At 38.5% G+C, this 24,952-nt stretch overlaps 1 protein-coding gene across 1 annotated transcript; it reads right to left on the bottom strand.

Annotated features, from left to right (window-relative positions):
• Positions 1–371: 371 nt before the first annotated feature.
• On the bottom strand, positions 372–23,036 carry LOC131997703 (G-protein coupled receptor Mth2-like). Its single transcript, XM_059369034.1, has 7 exons — positions 22,506–23,036; positions 15,919–16,057; positions 15,618–15,806; positions 5,959–6,204; positions 5,736–5,883; positions 637–831; positions 372–582 (listed from the first exon to the last, which is right to left on the bottom strand). The coding sequence occupies exons 1-7, from the start codon at positions 23,034–23,036 to the stop codon at positions 444–446; spliced, it is 1,587 nt and encodes a 528-aa protein (XP_059225017.1). The 3' UTR covers positions 372–443.
• Between the last annotated feature and the right edge of the window lie 1,916 nt (positions 23,037–24,952).

Here is a 24,952-nt window from a genome sequence, read left to right as displayed (position 1 = left end):
ATCGTACCACTAGAACAACGCAGAACAGTCAGTTCTGAGTGGTACACAACCATTTGTTTGCCAGTTGTCTTACAAGAAATCAGGAGAACCAACCGCCGAAGGCGGATATCCCTCTTCACCGCGACAATGCAAGCTCTCACACATCGGCTCAAACAACTGCATTTTTGAGCACTCAAAACATTGATTTGATGAGCCATCCGCCGTATAGTCCTGACTTGGCACCGAATGGCCTCTTTTTATCCCGTACGTAAAAATTAAAATGGGAGGTCAACGTTTTTCGACACCTGAAGAAGCGGTTGATGCGTTCAGAATGCAGTGCTTCGATAATTGGTTCAAACCCCCGCAAAAGGTGTACAGATCTAAATGGGGAATATTTTGGAAAACAAAAAAGTGATATTCGATGATTAATAATTGTGCCTTGGATTGGTAACACTTCTTGTGAGCTATCCCTTATGAGATACAGGATACTGCAAGGGCATATCCTCATCCCAAATCATTGTGTGAATCTCTTTCGGTTTCTGCGGATCTTGTAGATATTTCTTCCTTGGAGTGGGTTTGCAATGGTTTACGACTTTAACAATACTGCAAAGAGAATTTGTATTAAAACCTATCAAAAGTCTGTAAAGAGCTTAATACCTGTTCCATAGATATTTTAGTGTACTTTTCTTTAAAACGAAGAATATAAAGATAAGTAGGCCTTGAATGGAATTATAAAAGTCCGTCATTATAAAGAGTGGTTCCGCAATACTAACGTGACGTAAGAAAAACGAAACACTGTCCATAATCCATGATATGCCCATTAAGATGAAAAGGCGGAAAACAGCTAAGGCACTTTAAAGAAAAAAAAAAAATAATAAACAGTTTTAAAGAAGTCAATTCAGACGATTGGTTTATATGGGGCTATATCTATATATGCAACTATTTGAGGCCATTTGGTGTGAGTGTTAGAGGGCACTTAAAAAATTCAAAATTGAGGCTGACGAACCGTAGCTACACACAAAAAAATAAAAATCAGCTTCCATCGCGAAAATAATTGATCCAAACGATTTTTTAATTGAAACCACTTCAATAATGAAAATGATAATATCAATCATAGTTTTTGAAAAGGGGTGATCGAAAAATTTTCAATTAAATAAATGTACTTAATTAACTTGATTTTTATACCCACCACCGAAGGATGGGGGTATATTCATTTTGTCATTCCGTTTGCAACACATCGAAATATCCATTTCCGACCCTATAAAGTATATATATTCTTGATCAGCGTGAAAATCTAAGACGATCTAGACATGTCCGTCCGTCTGTCCGTCTGTCTGTTGAAATCAAGCTACAGCCTTTAAAAATAGAGATATTGAGCTGAAATTTTGCACAGATTCTTTTTTTGTCCATAAGCAGGTTAAGTTCGAAGATGGGCTATATCGGACGATATCTTGATATAGCCCCCATATAGACCGATCCGCCGATTTGGGGTCTTAGGCCCATAAAAGCCACATTTATTATCCGATTTTGCTGAAATTTGGGACGGTGAGTTGTGTTAGGCCCCTCGACATCTTTCGTCAATTTGGCTCAGATCGGTCCAGATTTGGATATAGCTGCCATATAGACCGATCCTCAGATTTAGGGTCTTAGGCCCATAAAAGCCACATTTTATAACCGATTTGGATGAAAATTGACACAGTTGAGCCCTTCGATATCCTTCGTCAATTTGGCTCAGATCGGTGCAAATTTGGATATAGCTGCCATATACACCGATCCTCCGATTTATGGTCTTAGGTCCATAAAAGCCACATTTATTATCCGATTTTGTTGAAATTTGGGACAGTGAGTTGTGTTAGGCCCGTCGACATCCTTCGTCAATTTGGCCCAGATCGGTCCAAATTTGGATATAGCTGCCATATAGACCGATCCTCCGATTTATGGTCTTAGGCCCATAAAAACCACATTTATTATCCGATTTTGCTGAAATTTGGGACAGTGAGTTGGGTTGAGCCCTTCAACATCCTTCGTCAATTTGGCCCAGATCGGTCCAAATTTGGATATAGCTGCCATATAGACCGATCCTCCGATTTATGGTCTTAGGCCCATAAAAGCCACATTTATTATCCGATTTTGCTGAAATTTAGGACAGTGAGTTGCCTTAGGCCCTTCGACATCTTTCTTCTATTTGGCCCTGATCGGTTCAGATTTGGATATAGCTGCCATATAGACCGATCTCTCGATTTAAGGTTTTGGGCCCATAAAAAGCGCATTTATTGTCCGATGTCGCCGAAATTTGGGACAATGACTTGTGTTGGGCCCTTTGATATTTGTCTTCAATTTGGCTCAGATCGGTCCAGATTTGGATATAGCTGCCATATAGACCGATCTCTCGGTTGAACAATGACTTGTACTTATAAGCATTTGGTCTAAATCGGATGATATCTATAGAGCTGCTATGTGGCATAAGGTATGCATTTTTCACTGGATTTTGACGAAATGTAGTTCACATATATACCCGAGGTGGTGGGTATCCAAAGTTCGGCCCGGCCGAACTTAACGCCTTCTTACTTGTTTTTTAATTTTTAAGTTTATATTTAAACAAGTAAAAAGGCATTAACTTTTGATACCCACCACCTCGGGTATATATGTAAGCCCCCTTTCGTCCCAATCCTATGAAAATTGGAAAATTGGCATATCGGTCTATATGACAGCTATATCTAAATACAGTCCTATTTTTACAATATTTGGGTCGGATGGCGGGTGGCCTAAGACAGCTCACTGTTTCAAATTTCAGTGAAATTGGATGAAAAATAATGTTTTTATGGGCTTCAGATCCCGATCTGCCGATAAGACCGGTCTATATGGCAGCTATATCTAAATATAGTCTGATCTGAACAGTATTTAGGTTCGAAGTTGAGAGGCCTGAGACTAGTCACTGTTTAAAATTTCAGCGAAATCGGTTAAAAATAAAGATTTTATGGGCTGCAGACCCTTTATCGGGAGATCGGTCTATGTGGCAGCTATATCTAAATATAGTCCGATCTGAACCACACTAAGGTCTGATGCGGGAGGCTTAAAATAACCAACTGCTTAAAATTTCAGCGAAATTGGGAAATAAATAAAGCTTTTGTTGGCTTCAGATCCTTTATCGACAGATCGGTCTATATGGCAGCTATATCTAAATATAGTCCAATCTGAACCATATTTAGGTTCGAAGTTGAGAGGCCTGACACTACTCACTATTTCAAACTTCACCAAAATCGGATGAAAAATTAAGTTTTTATGGGCATTAGACCCCTTATCGGAAAATCGGTCTATATAGCAGCTATATCCAATTTAGCCCGTTTAAGAACTTAATCAGCGTGCATCAAAAAGACGTATCTGTGCCAAATTTCAGCGCAATATCTGAATGTTTGAAGCCTGTAGAGTGATTATAACGGACGGACGGAAGGACACAAGGACATCGTTAAATCGTCTTAGAATTTTACGACGATCTATACTTTGTAGGGTCGGAAATTGACATTTCGATGTGTTGCAATCGGATTGACTAAATGAATATACCCCTATCCTACGGTGGTGGGTATAACCAAATATTATTGAACATTGTCGCAACTGTCAAATAAATTGAAAAATTAATATAAAAATATAATTTTTTAAATTTTCAAAAAATAGAAGCCGCTATTTGTTCAAATTTATATTTTAAGGAAATATATCTCAAAAAAAAATTAAAAGTTATTTTAACAACTCTTTTAAGATAGAACCAATTTGTTAAGCCATTAACCATTCCATTAAGGAACAGGGTTAAACTTCTCACATATCAATGAGTGCTGTCCGTTTCTAGTTTTAAGCTCATTCGATTTGTCTGTCTGTCTGTCCGTCTGTCCATGTTAATTTGTGAACAAAGTACAAGTCGCAATTTTCATCCGATCGTCTTCAAATTTGGCACAGGCATGTTTTGCGGTCTATAAACGAAGTTTATTGAAATTGGAAAAAATTGTTTCAGATTTGGATATAGCTCCCATACATATGTTCGTCCGATTTGCAGTAGTAATGCAATAAAATTTTCATTTGTTAACCGATTCTCTCGAAATTTGGCAGGAAGGATTTTCTTATGAAAATCATTACTGGTGAATTTCATAGAAATCCGTCGAAATTAAGATACATCTGTCATATATATATATATATACATATCGCCCGATTCTGACTTCTTTGGTCACTGCAAGCACATTTATGCACCAATCTTGTCAAAATGTTGTACAGCGCTTTCCCCGATGGCCACCACAATATCTAAAAGTTTGCTAGGAATCGGTTTGCTGATATGTTCGTCCGATATTGGGAAATATTTCAACAAAGTGCTCATTTGTTAACCGATTCTCTCAAAATGTGGCAAGAAGGATTTTCTTATACCTTCTAATATTACTGGTGAATTTCGCAGAAATCGGCTCAGATTTATATAAAGCTGCCATATATGTATTTCACCCGATTTTCACTTCCAGGGTCACTGCACCGAAATTTGATACGGATTGTTGAATAACCTATCTGTTCCATCAAAATTGGTTCAGAACTAGATATAGCTCCCACCTTATACATATAGTATAGGTGTAGGGTATTATAAAGTCGGCATCGCCCGACTTTTGCCTTTCCTTATTGGTTTTGCAAAAATATTATCATAACCGATTCTCATAAAATTTGGCGCAGAGGATTTTCTCATGATTCTCGGTACTGATGTGGAATTTCATAGAAACCGTTTCAGGTTCAGATATACACCCAGAAAAATTTGTTTGCTGATATCAGCAAACGCTGTCTGCTGATATTAAATTAAAAAAATTTTAGACTATTCACAATTGTTGAACCTTTAAACAACAATTGAGGCATTTGCTATATATTAATCAAAAAATTTGCCAATTTTAGGCGTTAATTGTTTTGTAGGTAATTTGTCTGTTGATACTGAAATTCGAATAAAAATTAGCCAATTGTAGAAAATTTTAAAAACTTTTAAGTTAAAATTGAAAAATAAGATGGAATATATCAATTGTTGAAATATGATGATATTATGAAATTTTTGAGCTTTCTTTAAAATTGTAAAACTTGAAAACAGCAGAAAATGTTTGCTATCCTAGCAAAAAACAACGGCTGTCCCATTCAGGAGACTTTTTGCTGTTTCAGCAAACATTTTTTGCCGTATTTACCATAAAATTTCTATGAGTGTAGATTCTATGAGTGTAGTGAGATTTTTGTATAACAAAGATTTTTGTAGACAAATTTTATTGAAATTGGTTTAGATTAAGATATGGCTCTCATATATATTTTTGTCCGATTTTTACTAAAACTCCAATATTTTTGTGATTTTCTAACCGATCCTTAAGAAGATAGGCACGAAATTTTCTCTTGTGACTAATCTGATCACTAGTGACTTTCACATAACTCCGATTTCCCTTTTACTGCCTTTGCAAACGCAAACTATAAGCCGAGCATGGCCGATCTTTTTAGACAAGATCAATTGATAAGATCTTCTCAAAAAAGTTCGGCTTGTGAATAGGCCAAAGTGTGCCCGATTTAAATTTTGGGCCTCTAGAGGGCGCAATTATTATGCCATTGGCTAACATTTTCTAGATTCACAAGGTCACTAGCCATTGCCATCGGTACAAACCCTAATATAGCACCCATATTAATAGACCTGCCGACATGACTTCTTCAGCCTCTAGAAGGCGCAAACCAAAAAAAATGTAGCTCATATGAAACGGGAAAACACTTACTTGCTATTGGACGTTGTTGCACAATTCTCCTTCAGTGTCTGGCCGTTTTTTCGAATGTACCAATATACTTGGATAAATGCAGCAACATTTAACGACATCAAAATTGAATTGGGGCCATAGAAATACATTGCAGCTGCCCATTTCTCGGCTGCAAATACAAAATGGAAGAAACGAAAATTAACAAATAGAAATCCAATGCAATTTATATGGCAAAACAAATTACTATTTAACCAACAAACGTCCTCTCCAATGTCGGGCTTATAGAGATCAGCAATCAATTCAGAATCTTGGCACCACATCGTGATGAGTGTCAGCAGAGATGGTACGCCCCAGCCATACAAACAATACCAAATGATACGTTTTCTGTTCTGCCTGACAAGGACAACTTGTGTTAGACTGGCATAAGTGTCGAAGCCCATCACATTTAGCCAAGTATAGGTGGAAACAAAAAAAAAGTAAAGGGAAAATCCTATAAAAAAGAAAAAGAATATTGATAAAGCAGCACATTACGAATTCCTTAAATCTTTTATATAACAATCGAAAGTGTGCTAAGTTTGGCCGGGCAGAATTTTATATACCCTCCACCATGGATCGCATTTGTTGAGTACTTTTTCCGGTGTATCCTTTTAGGCAAACAAAGGAAAGGAAAGGATGAAATAAAAAAGTTACTATGCTATTGGAGTTATATCAAGTTATGAGACGCTGGTAGAAGTCATTGTGTAAAATTTGACCGAAATCGGATAATAATTGCGCCCTTTAGGGGCTCAAAAAGTAAAATAGGGAGATCGTTTTATAGGGGAGCTGTAGTAGATCATAGACAGATGCAGACCATATTTGACACGTATGTTGAAGGTCATGGGAGAATCCGTTGAACAAAATTTCACCCAAATAAGATAATAATTGCGCCCTGTAGATGCTTAAGAAGTCAAGATTCAAGATCGGTTTATATGACAGCTATATCAGAACATGGACCGATATGGCCCGTTTACAATGCCAAAAATTTCAAGCTGCTAGCTTTACTTTTCCGAAAGTTAGCGTGCTTTCGAAAGACAGGCGGACAGACGCACAGAATGACGGACAAGAATATGTATACTTTACGGGATCTGAGACGAATATTTCGAGAGGTTACAAAAAGAATGACAAAATTAGTCCTATTGTGGAGGGTATAAAAATCAAATTGTGTTTGTTTGTACAATAGGTTTGTTTGTTTGTTTGTTTGTGTGTTTCTTATAGACTCAGAAACGGCTGAACCGATTTTCTTGAAACTTACACAGATGGTGCATAATGATCCCGTGGTAAAAATAGGGTACTACATTTTTATACCCACAACAGGAGGATAGGGGTTTATTCATGTAGTCATTCCGTTTGCAACACATCGAAATATCAATTTCCGACCCTACAAAGTATATATATTTCGGATCGTCGTAAAACTCCGTGTGTATGTACGTCTATCCGTCTGTCTGTCCGTCTGTTGTTATCACTCTACAGGCTTCAAAAATTGAGATATTGAGCTAAAATTTGGCACAGATACGTCTGTTTGATGCACCCTGGTTAAGTTCTTGAACGGGCCAAATCGGACCACATTTGGATATAGCTGCTATATAGACCGATTTTCCGATAAAGGATCTAATGGCCATAAAATCTTTATTCTTCATTCGATTTCGCTGAAATTTGAAGCAGTGAGTACTTTTGGGCCTCCCGACATCGAACCTATATATGGCTCAGATCGGACTATATTTAGATATAGCTGACATATAGACCGACTATATTTTGTTATAGCTGCCATATAGACTGATCTACCTATAAAGGATCTGAAGCCCATAAAAGCTTTATTTTCAACCAATTTCGCTGAGTAGTTCACAGTGAGTAGTTTCAGGCCTCTCAACTTCGAACCTAAATATGGTTCAGATCGGACTACATTAAGATATACCTGACATATAGACCGATCTCCCGATCATGGGTCTGAAGCCTATAAAAGCTTTTTGTTAACCGATTACGTTGAAATTTGAAAACTTGAGAAGTTTCAGGCCTCTCAAATACGAACCTAAATATGGTTCAAATCGGACTAAATTTAGGTATAGCTGCCATATAGACCGATCTGCCTATAAAGGGTCTAAAGCCCATAAAAGCTTTATTTTTGATCTGATTTCGCTGAAAATTTAAAACAGTGTGTAGTTTTAGGCCTACCAAAATCTAACCCAAATATAGTTCAGATCGGACTATATTTAGATATAGCTGCCATAGAGACCGATTTCCCGATAAAGGGTCTGAAGCCCAAAAAAGCTTTATTTATTGCCCACTTTCGCTGAAATTTGCAACAGTGGGTTATTTTAAGACTCCCGACATCTGACCTAAGTATGGTCAGATCGGACTATATATAGAAATAGCTGCCATATAGACCGATCTCCCGTTAAAGGGTCTGAAACCCATAAAAGCTTTATTTTTAACCGATTGCGCTGAAATTTTAAACAGTGAGTAGTTTTACGCCTCCTAACATATGACCCAAATATGGTTTAGATCGGACTATATTTAGATATGGCTGCCATATAGACCGATCTCCCGATAAAAGGTTTGAAGGCCATAAAAGCATTATTTTTTATCCAATTTCACTGAAATTTGAAACAGTGAGCAGTTTTAGGCCACCCGCCATCCGTCCCAGATATGGTTTAAATAGGACTGTATTTATCTATAGCTGTCATATAGACCGATATGCCGGTTAAGGGTCTGAAGCTCATAAACGCTTTATTTATTACCCGATTTTGTTGAAATTTGGTATAGAAAATTGAACAGTGACTTATACTTAATAGACCATTCAATATCCGTGCCGAATTTGGGTGCATAAGTTATCCAATTTTCATCGGATTGTGACGAAAGTGGGTTTACATATTACCCGAGGTGGTGGGTATCCAAAGTTTGATTTTCACATATCCCTCCCCCTCATCCTTATTTTCAGAAACGCCAGATCTCGGAAATGGGTGGTGCGATTTAAGGCAAATTTTTTGTGCTCTCTTATAGTAACCTACAAACAAAAATTTGGTATCCAAATTTCGGATGGGGTTCCTAGAGACCAATCGCGATAATATGGGACTCAAATGAAAGGTATCTGATATCCAATTCTCGAACTAAGTGTTTGGGTGACCATCCCAACCCACAAAAAGACACCCCTAAATCGGACATATTTACCGACCATGGCAATATGGGACTCAAATGAAAGGTATTTGGGAGTAGACCATGAATCTGATATCAACATTCGGGACCAACCGTCTAGGGGACGTTCCACCACCATTACAACCCCCAAATATGACGTATTTGTTCACCAAGACAATTTGGGTCCTCGATATTCATAGTTTTTAGGCCCCATTCCCCAAACCGGACATATTTGCTGGCTTTTGCAATAAGGGATTTAAATGAATGGTATTTGAGATTAGAAAACCAATTTGATATCCATCATGTTGCTGATATATTTTCAGGGCTAAGTGTTTGGGGGACCACCCCAACCCCCAAAAATCGGACATATTTACCGACCATGGCAATATGGGACTCAAATGGAAGGTAATTGCGAGTAAAATATTAATCTGATATCCAAACGTGGGAGCAAGTTTCTGGGGGTCCACCCCTTCCCCACAACACCCCCCAAACAGGATTTATTTACTGACAATGGCAATGTAAAAGCATTTAAGTGTCGAATACGAATCTGATATCCAGATGTGTGACCAAGTTTTTGGGGGCTGCCCATTCCCGAGAATATTTCCCAAAGAGGACAAATTTACGACCATTGCAATATGGTGCTCAAATGAAATGAAAGGTCAAATGAAAGCACCAATCTGATATCAATATTCGAGAAAAGTGTCTACGGAGCCACCCCACCCCCACAACACCACCCAAATAGGGAGTATTTGCTGAATATTGCAATATGAGGCTTAAATATGAGGGTTTTTAGAGTAGAACACGAATCAGATATATATTTGCGAGGCCAACTCACTGAGTGGCCGCCCATCCCTCAAAACACCGCCCAAGCCGGTCATGTTTACCATCTATGGAAATAGACCACGTATCTGATATCAACATTAGGGACCAACTGTCTAGGGCACGTCCCACCACCATAACAACCCCCAAATAGGACGTATTTGCTGACTTTTGCAATAAGGAGTTTAAATGAGATTAGAAAACGAATTTGATATCAAATTTTGAGGCCAATGCCAATATGGGGTTCAAATAAATGATATGTAGATATATGAGAATAGACCACGTTGCTGATATATTTTCAGGGCTTAATGTTGGGGGACCATGTTGGATAATGTTGAAGGCCACCGTAGCTCAGAGGTTAGCATGTCCGCCTATGACGCTGAACGCCTGGGTTCGAATCCTGGCGAGATCATCCGAAAAAATGTTCAAAATTTCTCTCCAAAGAGGTGTCGCACTGCGGCACGCCGTTCGTACTCGTCTTTAAAAAAGAGGCCCCTTATCATTGAGCTTAAAGACTTGAATCGGACTGCACTCATTGATATGTGAAAAGTTTGCCCCTGTTCCTTAGTGGAATGATGGGCAAAATTTGCATTTGCAATGTGGGGGGACCACCCCAATCTCCAAAACACCCCTAAATCGGGCATATTTACCTACCATGTCAATGTGGAGCTTTAATACAAGGTATTGAGGGGTAGAGCAAGAATTGATACCCATTTTCGGGACCAATTCTCCCAAAATACCCCACAAACAGCAATTTTGTACTGACCATCGCAATATGGGGCTCAAATAAAAGTATGTAGGACCATGTATTTAGGGTATCACCCCTTCCTCAGAACACCCCCCAAAGGGTAAAAACTTTTCGACCACGCCAATATGTGGCTGAAATGAAAGTATTTGGGATTGGAAAACAAATTTGATAACCTATTTCCGGGCCATGTGTTTGGGGGACGCCTCACCGTGTAAGCTCCCCTCAAAACCAATGGCAATATGGGGTTTAAATAAATGGTATTTGAGAGAAGAGCACGATGCTGATATTTTTTCACCACCCACCCCCGAAATCACCCCTAAATTAGACATCATGAGAATATCGGGCTGAAATAAAGTATTTTAAGAATGAAGTACACCTTACATCCAAACTTAAATTCGTAGACCAATAAAGATCATATGGGATTCAGATAAAGGCACTTCTATTGTTAAACTGTTAGTCAAGCGATATACTATTTTCGTATCATGGTATTTCACTAAAAGCTCTTTTATTGTTGAAAATGAATATTCCAATTAAAATTTTGTTCTATACAAAGTGAAAGAAGGCGCAGCGGAGCGGGCCCGGGTCAGCTAGTATATATTGAGTTGCCCAAAAAGTAATTGCGGATTTTTCATATAGTCGGCGTTGACAAATTTTCAACGGCTTGTGACTCTGTAATTGCATTCTTTCTTCTGTCAGTTATCAGCTGTTACTTTTAGCTTTCTTTAGAAAAAAAGTGTAAAAAAGTATATTTGATTAAAGTTCATTCTAAGTTTTATTAAAACTGCATTTACTTTCTTTTAAAAAATCCGCAATTACTTTTTGGGCAACCCAATATATATACTTTATTGGTTTTTAGACGAATATTTCGAGGTGTTACAAACGGAATGACCATCCTATGGTGGTGGGCGTAAAAACCAAGTAAAAGCGTGTTAACTTCGGCCAGGCCGAATCGTATATGGATCACATTAGTCAAGTTTTTTGTCCGGTATCTCTTTATGGGCGACCTCTGGATAATGAATAGAAGCTGCTATTGGAGCTATGTTTAATATTAGATTATGAACCGATTCGGATTATATCAGACTGCAGGCTCCTATAGGGGCACAAAAAGTTATATCAGATAATGGGCCGATTCAGACCATATTTGGTCACACATGTTTTAGGTCATAGGAGTTGTCGTTGTACAAAATTTCAGCCACATCGGGTAATAGTATAATCGCGTATTATCCGCTTATATGGGAGCTATATTAGGTTATGGCCGGATTTAGACCACATCATACAAAATTTCAGCCACATGGGATAAAAATTGAGCCCTCTAGAGGCTCAAGAAGTCAAGATCCAAGATCGGTTAAAGTCTATTTCGAATGAAACATATATCGGGGACCGATATCTAAATCTTAACCTAATTTTATGAAATTTTGCACAGGTAGTAAGTCGTCAAATAAAACACCTCGTATTGCATTTTGTTAACATCAAACTAAAATAGTGGCGTCTACAGCCTTAAACAAGTAAAAGCGTGCTAAGTTCGACCGGGCCGAATCTTATATACCCTCCACCATGGATCGCATTTGTCGAGTTCTTTCCCGGTATCTCTTTTTAGACAAACAAAGGATAAAAGGCAAGAATTGTGCTAAGTGAATTGAATGTTGGAGACCACAGTAGAAGTCTATGTGTAAAATTTCAGCCAAATCGAATAAGAATTTTGCATATTAGGCGCTCAAAAAATAAAATAGGGAGATCGGTTTATGTGGGAGCTATATCAGGCTAAAGACCGATTCAGACTATATTTGACACGTATGTTGGAGATTATAGGAGGAGCCATTGTACAAAATTTCAACCAAATCTGATAATAATAAAACGTCTCATGCAAAATTTCAGGCAAATCGGATAGAAATTGCGCACTCTAGACGCTCAGGAAGTCAAGACCCCAGATAGGTTTATATGACAGCTATATCAGGTTATAGACCGATTTCAATCATACTCAGCACTGTTGTTGGAAGTCATAATAAAACACCTCATGCAAAATTTCAGCCAAATCGAATAAGAATTGTGCCCTCTAGCAGCTCAAGAATCAAGATCCCAGATCGGTTTATATGGCAGCTATATCAAACCGTGGACCGATATAGCCCATTTACAATCCCAACCAACCTTCACTAATAAGAAGTATTCGAAAGTTAGTGTGCTTTCAACAGACAGACGGACAGACGTACGGACATGGCTAGTGCGACTTAAAATGCCATGTCGATCAAAAATATATATACTTTATGGGGTCTTAGACGAATATTTCGAGGAGTTACAAACAGAATGACGAAATTAGTATACCCCCATCCTATGGTGGAGGGTATAAAAATACGATCGCGGAGCTCCAACAGACTTATAAAATCGTCACAGGTGACGAATCATGGATCTATGCTAAAGAAGACGAGCCAAATGCAACGAAAGTTGTTTGTGGAAAAAGCACTCCAAAGCAAATGGTTGACTTTATCTTCGGCAATGCTGGTCATGTTGCAACTGTCCCGCTTGAGCAACATGAACGGTCAATTCTGAGTGATACACCACAATTTGATTGCCTGAAGCCTTGGGAGAAATTCGTAAAACGAACAAGAGAAGGCGAATCATCGAAAACTTCAAGTTGATGGGTCATCCGTCTTAGAACCTTGACTTCCAATGACGTTTTTTTGTTCCCACACTTTAACCTGTTAGCTGCCGTAGAAAAATTCTGACTCGAGTTAGAAAAGAGGTATCCAAAAGATGTTGTTGTTGTTATTGTAGCCACATTGCATATGAAGGTAGCGATCCTCGTCAAACTCATAAAGATCAATAAGCACGTTCCGGTCCTTAGGACTGATCGATGCGGGAACGTGACAGCCATTGGTTATTTAAAGGCGCCAATAACTCGCCTTGTCATAACGAGCATCATGGGTATTCCGTATTTATGAAAGAGCCGGTGCCGCCCGGCCTCAGACTGAGGCGCTTCATTCGTTGATTCACCGCGACTGCAGTTGCAGCTTCCCCGTATACGAAGCATCCCACCAACCACAATCTGTGGACGGTGACTGAAAACAATGACTACAACAAAGATCGGAGTTCTAAGTTGTTAAGTTCGGTCGGGCCGAATCTTGGGAACCCACCACCATGGATTCTGCTAAAAATTTATACAAACTAACCTTGGTTGAAGGGCATAATTTTATTCTACATACCAAACTTCTGTCAAGCCATCAAAAAATTAAAGCTTCTAGGAACCGAGCAAGGATGATCGAGAGACCGGTTTACATGGCAGCTATGTAAGGTTACAGACCCATTAGGACCGTATAACAGAACACCGCATGTAAAATTTCAGCCAAATCGGATAAAAATTGCAGCTTGTAAGAGGTCAGGAAGTCAAATCGGGAGATCGGTTTATATGGGAGCTATATCAGGTTATAGACCGATTTCAATCGTACTTGGAACAGATGCGGGAAGTCATAACGGAACGCTACATACTAAATTTCAGCCAAATCAAACAAAAATTAAGGCTTCCAGGGGCTCAAGAAATCAAATCGGGAGATCGGTTTATATGGGAGCTATATCAGGTTATAGACCGTACTTGCCTAACTTGTTGCAAGTCATAACGTAACATCATGAGCAAAATTTCAGCCAAATCGGGAAAAAATTGAGGCTTCCAGGTGCTCAAGAACTCAAATCGGAAGATCGGTTTATATGGAAGCTATATCAGGTTATAGACCGTACTTGGAACACTTGTTGCAAGTCATAACGTAACATCATGAGCAAAATTTCAGCCAAATCGGAAAAAATTGAGGCTTCCAGGGGCTCAAGAACTCATATCGGGAGATCGGTTTATATGGGAGCTATATCAGGTTCTTGACCGATTTCAACCGTACTTCGAACAGTTGTGGGAAGTCATAACTGAACGCTACATGCAAAATTTCTGCCAAATAGAACAAAAATTGATTCTTCCAGGGGCTCAAGAAGTCGAATCGGGAGACCGTACTTGGCCCTGTTGTTGGAAGTCATAATAGAACACTATATGCAAAATTTCAGCCAAATCGAACAAACAGGTGCTCAAGAAATCAAATCGGAAGATCGGTTTATATGGAAGCTCAATTAGGTCCTTGACCGATTTAGACCTTACTTGGCACTGTATGCTAATTTTCAGCGAAATCAGACGAAAATTGAGGCTTCCAGGGACTGAAGAAGTCAAATCGGGATATCGGTTTATATGGGAGCTATATCTGGTTATAGACTGATTTAGACCGTACTTGGCACACTTGTTGGAAGTCATAACAGAACACCACGTGCAAATTTTCATCCAAATCGGACAAAAAATGCGGCTTCCAGGGGCTCAAGAAATCAAATCGGGAGATAGGTTTATATGGGATCTGAACCGATTTGGCCCATTTGTAATCCACAACGACCTACAACAATATTAAGTATCTGTGGAAAATTTCAAGCAGCTAGCTTTACGCATGATTTCGGCGGACGGATGGACATGGCTAGATCGACTCAGGATGTCGAGACCACCAAGAATATGTATACTGTATGGGGTCCTAGATCAACATTTCAAGGTGTTAAAAACGGAATGACTGGTTTAGTATACCCCCATCCTATGGCGGTGGGTATAAAAATAGCAATTATTTTAGAGAATAAATTGGTTTATTGAGTTAATAACCGCTTTAATTGGATTTTTGAGCTTGTCATAAATTGTGAGTCAATACTACAAATTCGTTAATTGGTCCGATTTCAGCGAATTCTTTAAGCGAATGTAACAATTTCTTAATTGAACAATTTTTTTTCATTTTTGCTGTGTTAATACGATTTTGAAGCCCGTTAAAATGCAGATGAAATGCTGACTGACATTAAGTTTCTACGGCGCACCATTTATGGCTAAGCTGAAAGTTTTTATTTTTAACATGGGGGTACAAGGCATCCATGGTACTACCGCCGCCTTCGGAGAAAAGAGTGATCCAAATACCTGAGAATTTTGCTGAACTGAAAATTTAACTTCAAACCCATCATATTGGAAATGACATTAAGGTGACTCTCGCCGTATAATCCTAGAGTTGTCATACTGTTCAATGCTGTATGGAGATGTGATGGTTGCGTTAAACCTATTGTGAATCTCTTAACATTTAACTTGTTTCGTACATTAGAAATAAACTGTTCACACTTACCCAAAATTCTGCAAGGTGACAACTCAAATGTCCATTCGGAAATGTTGATGAAACAAAAGAGGGAATAGCATGCCATGAGTGATATGCTGTAGCAAACAAAAATTACCGTAGTCGGTCGCCTACGGAGTTTAGGTAAAATCAAATAAACCAATAAAGTGGGTATTAAAAATATCAAAGACAAAAGCATGCCTATGAATTGAAAAAAAGTACATTAAAATGGAAACAAAAAAATATATATAGTATAGGTATTTTATTTTTGAGCCAATGATTTTATACTTTCCAATTGAATTCAACTTTAAACTAAAGCTGGTATCATTCGGTATAGGGCACGTCATGGCCATAAAGACACTTTCATTGGCCCCCTCAGCCTTGTACGGTGTCAGGCAGTAGCTAACAACATCGAGGATTGAATTATCATTTAGAATATGCAATTGTCCGTCCTGAAAATGAAATAGGAAATTTCAGATTATCCACCGTTTTGGGCTCCATTTAGTATAGGAGGATAGGAGGTAGTAAGAGATATCATAGTGAAAAAATTTCAGCCAAATCGGATACGAATTGCGCCCTCTAGAGTCTCAAGATACCAGATGCACAATCGGAAGACCGGTTTGTAAGGGAATTATATCAGTTTATAGACGAATTCCGACCAAACTCAGGACAAATATTAGAAGTCAAAGAGAAAATCGTAATGCAAAATTTTAGCCAAATCGGGCTAGAGTTGCTTCTACTAGAGGCTCAAGAACTATTATAGGGAAATTGGTTTATATGAGAGTTAGCTCAGGTTATGGACCGATTTGAAGCAGACTTGGTACAGAGGTTGTGGCGAAAGTCAAATGGTATAAAATAGCGCATAGAGCCCCAAGAATAGAATGGGGAGATCGGTATATATGGGAGCTATATCTTAACATAGACCCATTTACAATCTCAACCAACATACATAAATAAGAAGTATGCAATTGTGCAAAATTGCGAGCGGCTAGCTTTTCACTCTTTTGAATATTAAAATGTATTTTCGGACGACGGACGGACACGGCTAGATCGACTGAAAATGTTATGACGATCAAGAATATATATATACTTAATGGGATCTTTGACCAATATTTTTAGGTGTAACAAACGGAATGATCTTATGATCTGTTATACACGCAGAGAAAACAAGTAAGAAGGCATTAAGTTTGGTCGAGCCGAAGTTTGGGTACCCACCACCTCGGGTATACATCTAAACCCCCTTTCGTCACAATCTGGTGAAAACTTGATATCTTAAGCACCCAAATTCGGCACGGACATTGAATGGTCTAATAAATATAAGTCACTGTACATATAGGACACGGATGTTGAAAAGCCTAACATACGTCACTGTCAAATTTCAGCCAAGACTTTAAATCGAGTGATCGTGTTTTGTGGTACCTATAACCAAATCTGGACCTAATCTTATATATAACTAGTAAGGAAAGGCAAAAGTCGGGCACTCCACATACCCTAAATATATATGTATATGAGAGCTATATATAAATCTGAACCGACTATTAAACAGATCGTTTGAAATTTGTTGTCACTACGGCCATATAAGCGCAAATCTGGCGATAAATATGCATGGGTGCTACTCCAAATCTGAATCGATTTTGATGAAATCTCGCACACATGTTAAGATCAGTAACAAAACAATCCGTGCCAAATTTTGTGCAGATCGGTTACAAATTGTGCTATATCCAAATCTAAACCGATTTTGATGAAATCTTGCAGATATGTTAGGATCAGTAACAGAACTATCAGTACCAAATTTTGTGCAGATCGGTTGAAAATTGTGGTTACTACGCCCATTTAAGTGCAAATCGGCGATGTACCGCTTTATATCTAAATCTAAAGCGGTTTGTATGAAAACTTGCAGATATGTAAAAATCAGTAACAAAACAATCCATGCCCAATTTTGTGCAGATCGGTTACAAATTGTAGCTACTGGGGTAACTTAAGTGCAAATCGGGCGATACATACATATGGGAGCTATATCTACATCTAAGCCCATTTGGATGAAAATCTGCAGATATGTTTTGTAGCTACAAGGCCATTTAAGTGCAAATCGGGCGATATATATATATATGAGAGCAATATCTAAATCTGAACCGATTTTGATGAAATCTTGCAAAAGTGTTAAAAACCAGTAACGAAACAGTCCGTGAACATTGTAGCGACTATGGCCATGTTAGTGCAAATCGGGCGATACATATATCTAAACTGAACCGATTTTTATCAAAATCAATAGCGTTCGCCCTTAGGCCAAAAAAATGATTGTACAAAATGTCGTGTTGATTGGACAACAACTACGACCTGCAATTTGATTACAAGGAAACATGGACTCACAGACGGACAGACGGACATGGCTAAATCGAATCAGAAAGTGATTCTGAGTCGATCGGTATACTTATAAACAGGTCTAGCTCTTCTCCTTCTTAGCGTTGCAAACAAATGCACAAATCTATAATACCCTGTACCACAGTGGTGGTGTAGGGTATAAAAATTACCCTACCCTCCCCCTTACCACAATTTTCAGAAACACCATATCTCGGAGATGGGTCATGCGATCTAAGCGAAATTTTGTGTGGTCCCTTATAGTAGCGTACAAATTTGATATCCAAATTTCGAATGGTTTACCTAGGGGGGCGCCCCAAACCTACCAAATACATATATAGACCAATCACGACAGTATGGGACTCAAATGAAAGGTATTTTAGATGAGAAAACGTGTCTAATATCCAACTGTCGGACCAAGTGTTTGGGGAACCACTCCAACCCCAAAACACCCCTAAATCGGACATATTTACCGACCATGGCAATATGGTACTCAAATGAAAGGTATTTGCGAGTAAAATACGAATCTGATATCCAAATGTGGGACCAAGTTTCAGGGGATCCACCCCTTCCCCAAAACACCCCCCAAACAGGACTTATTTACTGACCATCGCAATATGGGGCTTAAATAAAAGGTTTTCGACCATAGCAATATGGGGCACAAATGAAAGGTCTTTGGAAGTAAATCTGATGTCAATATTCGAAAAAGTGTCATAACACCACCCAAATAGGAGGTATTTTCTGACCATTGCAATTTGAGGCTCAAATAAGAGGTATTTTAGAGTAGAACACGAATCTGATATATTTATATTTTCAAAGCCAAGGCGCTGAGTCGCCACCCCATCACCCCAAACACCCCCCAAACCGAACATGTTTGCCGACTATGGAAAAATGGGGCTCAAATGAAAGATATTTGGGAATAGACCATGAATCTGTTATGTAGTTTTTAGGGCCCATACCTCTTAGATGAAAGTTATTTGAGAATAGAAAACGAATTTGATATCCAATTTTTAGACCAATGGCAATGTGGGGTTCAAATAAATGATATTTGAGAGTCTTTCACGATGCTGATAATTTTTAGGGATAAGAGCTTCGGGGTGTCAAATGACAGGCATTGGGAGGTAGAGCGCAAAATTAATACCCACTTTCGGGACCAATTGTCTGTAGGTCTACCCCTTTCCCATATGAGGCAAAAATAAAGGTATTTGGGAGTAGAATACGAATCTGATTTCCAAATTTGTGACCATTAATTTGGGGCACCGCCCCTTCCCCAAAGAGTACAAATTTACCGACCATGGTAATATGTAGCTTAAATGAAAGATATTTGAGATTGGAAAACTAATTTCATAGCCAATTGTTGGAGCCAAGTGTTTGGGGACGCTTCATTCCATAAATTCCCCTTAAACCGATGGCAATATGGGGTTTAAATAAATGGTATTTGAGAGTAGAGCCCGATGCTGATATATTTTTCAGGGTTAAGTGCCTGGGAAGTAGAGCACGAAATTGATATTCACTTTCGGGACCACGTTTTTGGGTTTCACACATACACCCTTTACTCAATAACCACCACCCTGAGTGCCTTTCCACTCCCAAGATCCCCATGAGAATATCGGGCTCAAATAAAGTCTTTTAAGAATGGCCCTAGGCCCTCCGAGCGAATTCGTAGACCAATTAAAATCATATGGATTGAGATAAAGGCAGTAATATTGTTATACTGTTAGTCAAGCGATATACCATTTTTGTAGCATGGCAATTCACTAAAAGCTCTTTAATTGCCGAAAATTAATATTAATAGGATAATTTTGTTCCATATAAAGTAAAAGAAGGTGCTGCGGAGCGGGCCGGGTTCAGCAAGTTAAACAAGGACATAAAAATCACCCTATTTTATTATAACTCCCCTAGTATATCCGCAGTTATATTATTATTATTATTATGGGATGGTCTTGATCATAAATTATTCAGGTCCCGAGAACACATATACAAACAAGTAAAAAATTCCGATTCGAGCCATATTTGAGACGGATGTAAGGAGAACTAAGAGTACCCACTGTTTAAAATTTCAACGAAACCGGATAATAAATAGAGCTTTTATGGGCTTCAGACCCTTTACCGGCAGATCGGTCTTTATGCCAGCCATATCTAAATATAGTCCGATCTGAACCAAATTTGGGTCCTATGTTAGGAGGCGTAAAACTCCCTACTGTTTCAAATTTCCGCGAAATCGGTTAAAAAGTAAAGCTTTTATGGGCTTCAATGGCAGCTATATCTAAATGGTAAACGGTCTAAATGGCAGCTATATCTAAATATAGTTCGATTTGAATCATATTTAGGTCCTATGTTGAGAGGACTAAAACTGCTCAATGTTTTTAATTTAAGCTAAATCGGTTAAAAAATAAAGCTTTTATGGGCTTTAGACCATTTATCTGGACATGGGTCTTTATGGAAGCTATACCTAAATATAGTCTGATTGGATCCATATCATTGGACCAGATATCAGGAGGGTTAAGATAAACCTCTGTTTCAAATTTCAGTGAAATCGGGTAATAAATAAAGTTTTTATGGGCTTTAGACCCTTTATTGACGGATCGGTCTATATGGCAGCTATATCTAAATAAAGTCCGATCTGATCCATATTTGAAAATAAAGCATTTATGGGCATTAGGCCCTTTACCGGAAAATCGTTCTATATAGGAGCTAAATCCAAACAGGGTCCGATTTGGCACGTTCAAGAACTTAACCAGCGTACATCAAAAAGACGTATGTGTGCCAAATTTCAGCTCAATATCTCAATTTTTGAAGGCTGTAGAGTGATTACAACAGACGGACGGACAGACACCCCGGCATCATTAAATCGTCTTAGAATTTTACTTCGATCCGAAATATATATACTTTGGTGGGTCGGAAATTGATATTTTTCGATGTGTTGCAAACAGAATGACAAAATGAATATACCCCCTATCCTACGGTGGTGGGTATAAAAATATGGTTGATGTAACCATATTTGGGCAGCATAATACATATTGTAAGTATATTGCCATTTTTGTATACCCTCCACCATAGGATGGGGGTATATTAATTTCTTCATTCTGATTGTAACACCTCGAAATATGCTTCTAAGACCCCATAAAGTACATATATTCTTGATCTTCTCGATATCCCGAGTCGATCTAACCATGACCGTCCGTCTGTTGAAATAACGATAGTGGTTGAGCCGTTTGAAAGTTTTCACAGATACTAAATATTGAATTAGGTCATTAGAAATTGAAAATGGGCCAAATGGGTTCAAATTTTGATAAAGCTCCCATATGAACCGATCTCCAGATTTGACTTCTTAAGCCTTTACAAGCTTCAATTTTGGTCCGATTTGGCTAAAATTTAGCATGTTGTGTTCTGTTATGACTTCCAATAACTGTGCCAAGTATGGTTCGAATCGGTCTATAACCTGATACAGTTCCCATATAAACTGATCTCCCGATTTAACTTCTTGAGTCCTTACAAGCAGCAATTTTTGTCCGATTTGGCTGAAATTTTGCATGCTTTGTTCCGTTACGATTCTCAACGACTATGTCAAATACGGTCCAAATCGGTATATAAGCTAATATAGCTATTTTCTAAGCCGGTCTCTCGATCATCCTTGTTCGATTCCTAGAAGCTTTAATTTTTTCTAGTTTTACAGAAGTTTGGAATGCAGAGTAATATTATGTCCTTCAACTAAATTTATTTATGTATAGCAGAATCCATGGTGTTGGGTTCCCAAGATTAAGCAAATTAAAACAAATAAAAGCGTGGTGAGTTCGGCCGGGCGAATTCTTGTTAACCCTCCACCATAGATCGGAGGGTTAATAGTCCGAATTGGACCGTACTTGGCACAGTTGTTGAAAGTCAAAGCAAAACACTACATGCTCAATTTGAGCCAAATCGAAACAAAATTGCGACTTGAAAAGGCTCAAGAAATCAAATCGGGAGATCAGTTTATATGGGAGCTGTATCAGGTTATTGACTTATTTGGACCGTACTTGACACAGGGTTTGGAAGTCATAACAAAACATCAAAAGCAAAATGTTAACCATATCGGACAAAAATTTCGGCTTCTAGGTGCTCAAGAAGTCAAATCGGGAGATCGGTTTATATGGGAGCTATATCTGAATCTGAACCAATATGGCCCATTCCAATCTCTAACGACCTACATCAATGTTAAGTATCTGTGCAAAATTTCAAGCGTCTAACTTTACGCGTTCGCGATTTCGGCAGACGGACGGAAATGAATTGATCGACTTAAAATATCATGACAATGAATAATAAATGTACTTTATGGGGTCTTAGACGCATATTTCGCTGTTTACAAACGGAATGACGAAATTAGTTTACCCCCATCCTATGGTGGAAGGTGTAAAAAGTTTTGTGAATATAGCCCTAAATATATACAAAATTTCATCAAAATCTGAAAAGAGAAACGAAGGTCAGTCTTTGGGGTGTTAAACCCCCTTTGGAAGTTAGTTTAAAGTTTGACTGTCGATTCATATGCCCATATAACTCGTTTACCTCATGCAATTGCCATTTATCCGTTTTTAAAGAAAGGCTTTCCAACATTTCGCAAGGTTGCCCAACTTGCGGAATGAAGTGTTGTACTATTTTCACCATGTCCTGTGTACCGTTGTCCATGCTAATCTCGATCTCGGTGGGCATTTGAAAGTCTTCTGGAAGTTTCTGACATTGCAAGGAAGTTTGATTGTAAAAGTGGTTATCTATGCAACAAAGTTTAACACAGTACCGCCGCTGACTACAAACGCATCCTCTTACGTGTAGATCGGTTGCATGTACAGAATTTTGGAACTTAAGGCGATAATTGTAGGTGGCCAACATGTCTGGTGGTATCAAAGCATATTGATATTCGTATGAGCCATTTACAAATGGCTTCCTTAGAGATAGGTCCACAGTATCCTTATACGGGCACTTTTCATCAGCAGGCAATGGTAAATATTCGGTTACACTACCATCATTGATATCAAACGATTGGACATTGAATGTAATTAAAAGTAAAACAAGTATCGCTTGCAACACGAATGATTGCATTTTATTCGCTTTGTGTTAACCGGTCTATCAACATCGAAGAACTGTTTGAATTTTGTTTTCTTAAGGCTGATATCATTTATAAAATGGTTTCACTTTAATCAGTGACGGTTCTTAGAACTAAATACCAGTGTGAGTATAGAGTAGTGTCGAAATAGTCAACTTGATGATAATGACCGGAAATGTTGTTAAAAATATTAAAAAATATAGCTCCCTTATATATCTCTCATCCGATATGTGTGTCTATGGTTATGGTAGCCACTTTTTTAGTCCGAGCATTACCAAATTTGGTAAGAAATGCTCTATTTGATGTCCCAATACGTCGGCAAGGTTTCATCGAAATCGGTTAACTTTTAGATATAGCTCTAATGTATGCATTTCACCCGATATACATTTTTATACCCACCACCATAGGGTGGGGGTATTCTCATCTAGTCAATCGAAATATTGATCTGCGACCCCATAAATATGTACTTTATGGGGTCTGGATGGCCTCGACATCGTAATTCGGTCTAGCCATGCCCGTCGGTCCGTCCGTCTGTCGAAATCACTATAGCGGTCCAACGCGCAAAGCTAGCGGATTGAAATATTGCACAAATACTTAATATAGATGTTGTTCGTCGGAGATTGCAAATTGGCCATATCGGTTCAGATTTGGATATAGCTCCCATATAAACCAATTTCCCGATTAGACTTCTTCATCACCAGGACGCCAAAATTTTTGTCCGACTTGCCTTAAATTTTGCACAAAGTGTTCGATAACTCTTTCCAACCACTGTGCCAACTACGGTATAAATCGGTCTATAACTCGATATAGCTCCCATATAAACCGATTTCCCGATTTGGCTTCTTGAGTCCTTACAAGCCGCACTTTTTGCCCGTTTTGGCTAAAATTTTGCAAATTGTCTCTAACCTGATATAGCTACCATATAAACCCGATGTGGTATCGTAAGCCTTTACAAGCCGAAATTTTTGTCTGATTTGGCTGAAAATTTGCATGTGGTGTTCTGTTAAGACTTTCAATAACTGTGTTAAGTACGGTCCGAATCGGTGAATAACTTGATATAGCTGCCATATAAACCGATTTCCCGATTTGGCCTCTTGAGTCCTTACAAGCCACAATTATTGCCCGATTTGACTTAAATTTTGCATGTAGTGTTCCGTTATAAGTTACAACATCTGTGCTGGCCACGGTCCAAATCGGTCTATAACCTGATATAGCTCCCATAAAAACCGATTTCCCGATTTGGCTTCTTTAGTCCTTACAGGCCGCAATTTTGCCCGATTTGGCTAAAATTTTGCAAGTGGTGTTCTGTTATGACTTCCAACATTTGTGCCAGCTACGGTCCCAATCGGTTTATAACCTAATATAGCTACCATATCAACCCGATTTGGCTTCTTGAGCCCTTACAAGCCGAAATTATTGTCTGATTTGGCTGAAAATTTGCATGTGGTGTTCCGTTAAGACTTTCAATAACTGTGCTTAGTACGGTCCGAATCGGTGTATTACTTGATATAGTTTCCATATAAACCGATCTCTCGATTTGGCTTCTTAAGTCCTTACAAGCCGCAATTTTTTCCGATTTGGCTGAAATTTTGCATGTAGTGTTCCGTTATAACTTCGAACATCTGTGCTGGTCCAAATCGGTATATAACCTGATATAGCTCTCATATAAACCGATCTATCGATTTGGCTTCTTAAGTCCTTACAAGCCGCAATTTTTGCCCGATTTGGCTGAAATTTAGCATGTGGTGTTCTGTTTTGACTTTCAACAACTGTGTCATGTACGGTCCGATTCGGTATATAAACTTATAAAGCTCCTATATAAACCGGTCTCTGGATTTGACCTCTTCAGCCTTTACAAACCGCAGTTTTTGTTTGGCCGTAAATTTTCAACATCTGCAAAATTCAAAAAGAA

The sequence above is a fragment of the Stomoxys calcitrans genome, chromosome 1, assembly GCF_963082655.1.
Source record: "Stomoxys calcitrans chromosome 1, idStoCalc2.1, whole genome shotgun sequence".
Lineage (NCBI taxonomy): Eukaryota > Metazoa > Arthropoda > Insecta > Diptera > Muscidae > Stomoxys > Stomoxys calcitrans.
The sequence above is the reverse complement of the archived record's forward strand: the minus strand, read 5'-3'. Positions and strand labels throughout refer to the sequence as shown.